The sequence below is a fragment of the Carlito syrichta genome, unplaced genomic scaffold (assembly GCF_000164805.1).
Source record: "Carlito syrichta isolate Samal-C Ts95f unplaced genomic scaffold, Tarsius_syrichta-2.0.1 Scaffold305642, whole genome shotgun sequence".
Classification (NCBI taxonomy): domain Eukaryota; kingdom Metazoa; phylum Chordata; class Mammalia; order Primates; family Tarsiidae; genus Carlito; species Carlito syrichta.
In genome coordinates, this window is record NW_007249738.1 from 527,375 (window position 1) to 530,671 (window position 3,297).

The 3,297-nt window shown below is 44.2% G+C and overlaps 1 protein-coding gene across 2 annotated transcripts in view; it reads left to right on the forward strand.

Moving 5' to 3' along the window:
- Window positions 1-3,297, forward strand: part of ARFGEF2 (ADP ribosylation factor guanine nucleotide exchange factor 2) — a 94,344-nt gene that overhangs the window by 26,871 nt on the left and 64,176 nt on the right. For both annotated transcript variants that reach the window (XM_021714395.1, XM_008061932.2), the window contains exons 12-13: window positions 966-1,077; window positions 1,896-2,101. In XM_021714395.1, coding sequence (XP_021570070.1) covers window positions 966-1,077; window positions 1,896-2,101 — 318 coding nt within the window. The remainder of the gene's footprint in view (window positions 1-965; window positions 1,078-1,895; window positions 2,102-3,297) is intronic.

Here is a 3,297-nt window from a genome sequence, read left to right on the forward strand (position 1 = left end):
CTACCACGCCCGGCTGATTTTTTGATTTATTGTAGAGATGAGGTCTCGCTGCCCAGGCGGGTCTCGAACCTGCGGGCTCAGGCAATCCACTCACCTCAGCCTCCCAAAGGCGCGGGATTACAGGCTGAGCCACTGAACCCGGCTCTACAATAAATTTTTTAAAAAATTAGCTAGGTGTGGTGGTGCACATCTGTAGTTCCATCTACTTGGAAGGTTGAGATGGAAGGATTGCCTGAGCCCAGCAGGTCGAGGCTGTGGTAGTCATGGGAGGAGTACCATTGCACTCCAGCCTGGGCAACAGAGTGAGACTCCAACTCAAAAAACAAACAAACAAAAAACAAGAAGTACAATATAACAGTACCTAAACTATCTATTTCTCAAGTAAATGAAATCTGAAAGTGAGAAGTCTGAGGCCGTTATGGTGACTTATGGATGTTGGGTATCCAAGCTCTTTTAATCTGTTGGCTTCACCATGCCTAGCACATAATTTTTATCTTCAGGGTTGCCTCATGGCTTAAGATGACTACTGGAGTACCAGCCATCCACATATATTCTGGAGAAGAAGGGAAAAAGAGCAAAGAGTATATACCTTCTGCCTGAGTCAGCTTTGTTGAAGCATCCTTCAGGAAGTACCCACAGCACTTTTGCTCATATTTCACTGGCTAAAACTTTATTGAAGGAAGGCAGGGAAGTGACTTTTTATTCTGGGTGGCATTGTGCCCAGCTAAACACATAGGGTTTTATTTATGTTGGAGACAGGGAGATGGATGTGAGGTGACAACCAGCAGACACTGCTGTAACTGGGTCAGATACTGAAGGTGGAATTCAGAATAGTTAACCAGGACACACAGGACCTTTCAGATAATATGTGATGACTTGTTCTTAGTATTCTATTGTAATTTATCTCAAATACCAGCTTTTTCTATCATCCAGATTTTGCAATAAACAATCTTTTCTTGAAACAGGTTCAATAAGAAACCCAAGAGGGGGATCCAGTTTCTCCAGGAGCAGGGCATGCTGGGAACGTCAGTTGAAGACATTGCCCAATTCCTGCACCAGGAGGAACGCCTCGATTCTGTAAGACTGGGGGTTTAGCACTTGCATGTGAGTTGTCAGGTGATTCTGAACCCTTGTCAACCTTCACCTCAAGACTGGCTAGCCCTGAGTATTTTCTATTGTCCACCCCTGGTTATAGCAGTCCTGTTTATCCGTTTGGCCGGTGTTGCAAAAAGTGCTTTGGGAATAAATTAGCCTCCCAACAGGTGGGTACATACGTGGTAGAGCACTGTCAAAGCCAGAAGTGTCCCTTGACTGTTAGAAACTGTTTGCAGTTTATCTGCAACTAGCCTTCCCCTGAATGTGCCCCATCATTCTCTCCTTTTTTATCTTTTATTTTTTGGAGTTGGAGTCTTACACTGTCACCTAGGCTGGAGTGCAGTGGCACGATCATGGCCATTATAACCTTGACCTGCTGGGCTCAGGCAATCCTTCCATCTCAACCTTCCAAGTAGCTGGAACTACAGGCATGCATCACCACACCTTGCTAATTTTTAAAAATTTTATTGTAAAGATGAGGTCTCGTCATGATGCCCTCCTAGGATGGTCTTCAAGACTCCTGGGCTCAGGCAATCCTCTTGCTTCTGCCTCCCAAAGTACTGGGATTACAGGCGTGAGCCACTGTGCCCGGCCCATTCTCCCCGTTTTTAAGTCTCTTCTGCCCCCTCCTCTTCCTTCATCCATGGCAGATGGGCTGAACTGGAATGGCCTGGTGAGTGGGCAAGTCAGGGAGTTCTTCAGCTTTTTTAGCAGTCAGCCTTTTCTGGATGTCTAGGGTAGCTTTTGCTGTGGGTTCATATTTGACCATTTCTAGAAGTGAGTGAGTATGTATGTTTCAGACCCAGGTAGGCGATTTTCTGGGAGACAGCACAAGGTTCAACACGGAGGTGATGTATGCCTATGTGGACCAACTTGACTTCTGTGAAAAGGAATTTGTCTCTGCCCTGCGGACATTCCTAGAAGGTTTCCGCCTACCTGGGGAAGCCCAGAAGATTGACAGGTTAATGGAGAAATTTGCTGCAAGATATATAGAGTGCAACCAAGGGTAAGCACCTTATTTGAGTACCTTCCATGTCGTGTTTTTACCTGCATCAGAACACTAAGCTTAATTTGTTTGAGGTTTAATCTTTCTGATCTGTGCCAAACAACTAAAGTTTCTGTTCACTATGAGCCAGGTACTATGCTAAGGGATTATCTCATGTAAGACCTCACAACAACCCTGTTTGTGTCCCATTCTCCAGAAAAGGAGATTGAGGACCAGATAAATTAAATGATCACACAGCTAAAGCCAGTGTAAAACTGCTGTAAAAGAGTAGTTTTATGAGTTCTGAGGAGGCAGTTTGGCAGGCACCTCTTTCCTAACCTAGAACAGTTCCCTGATTTAATACATGAGGTAGAGTTTGTGAAGTTTGGTTTTTCATTGAATACATACTATGAGCAGGCTACGGAAATGACTGTGTAACCCATAAAAACCACCATAGTATATGATTTTGTCTTGGGACCTCTTTTGATGGGTGATTTGTGTTTTTGTAGAAATTGGAAATAGAAAAGGAAGCATATACCTTTATTAAACACTTCCTATGTGTGGGTCATGCCATGGGTTTTACATGCATTTCATTTAATTAATGATAAGCCCGGAAGTAGTATTCCTGTTTTACAATGAGGAACTGAGACTCTGGAAGATTGAGCAATCGTCCAAAATTAGTCAGTTAGAAAGTAGCAGAGACAAGAGTTCATGTTCTTTCGACTGAACATGAAATTAGAAATGTCAGAATATAGTGGGAACATGATATGAAAGCTGTTCAGCAGAAACATTTTGATAACAATTTGCTTCTCAAGTCAACTGGGCTTTTTTTTTTTTTTGAGCTGGAGTCTCACTCTGTCGCCCAGACTGGAGTGCAGTGGCCGCTCCCGGCCACTACAGCCTCGCCTGCTGGGCTCCGGCAATCCTTCCGCCTCAGCCTTTCAAGTAACTGGAGCTACAGGCGCGCTACCACGCCCGGCTCATTTTTGATTTATTGTAGAGATGAGGTCTTGCCAAGTTGCCCAGGTGGGTCTCGAACCCACGGGCTCAGGCATTCCACTCACCTCAGCCTCCCGAAGGCGCGGGATTACAGGCTGAGCCACCGAGCCCGGCTTCAACTGGGTTTTTATTTTTATTTATCTATCTATCTATCTATCTATTTATTTATTTATTTATTTATTTATTTATTTATTGAGTTGGAGTCTCACTTTGTCACC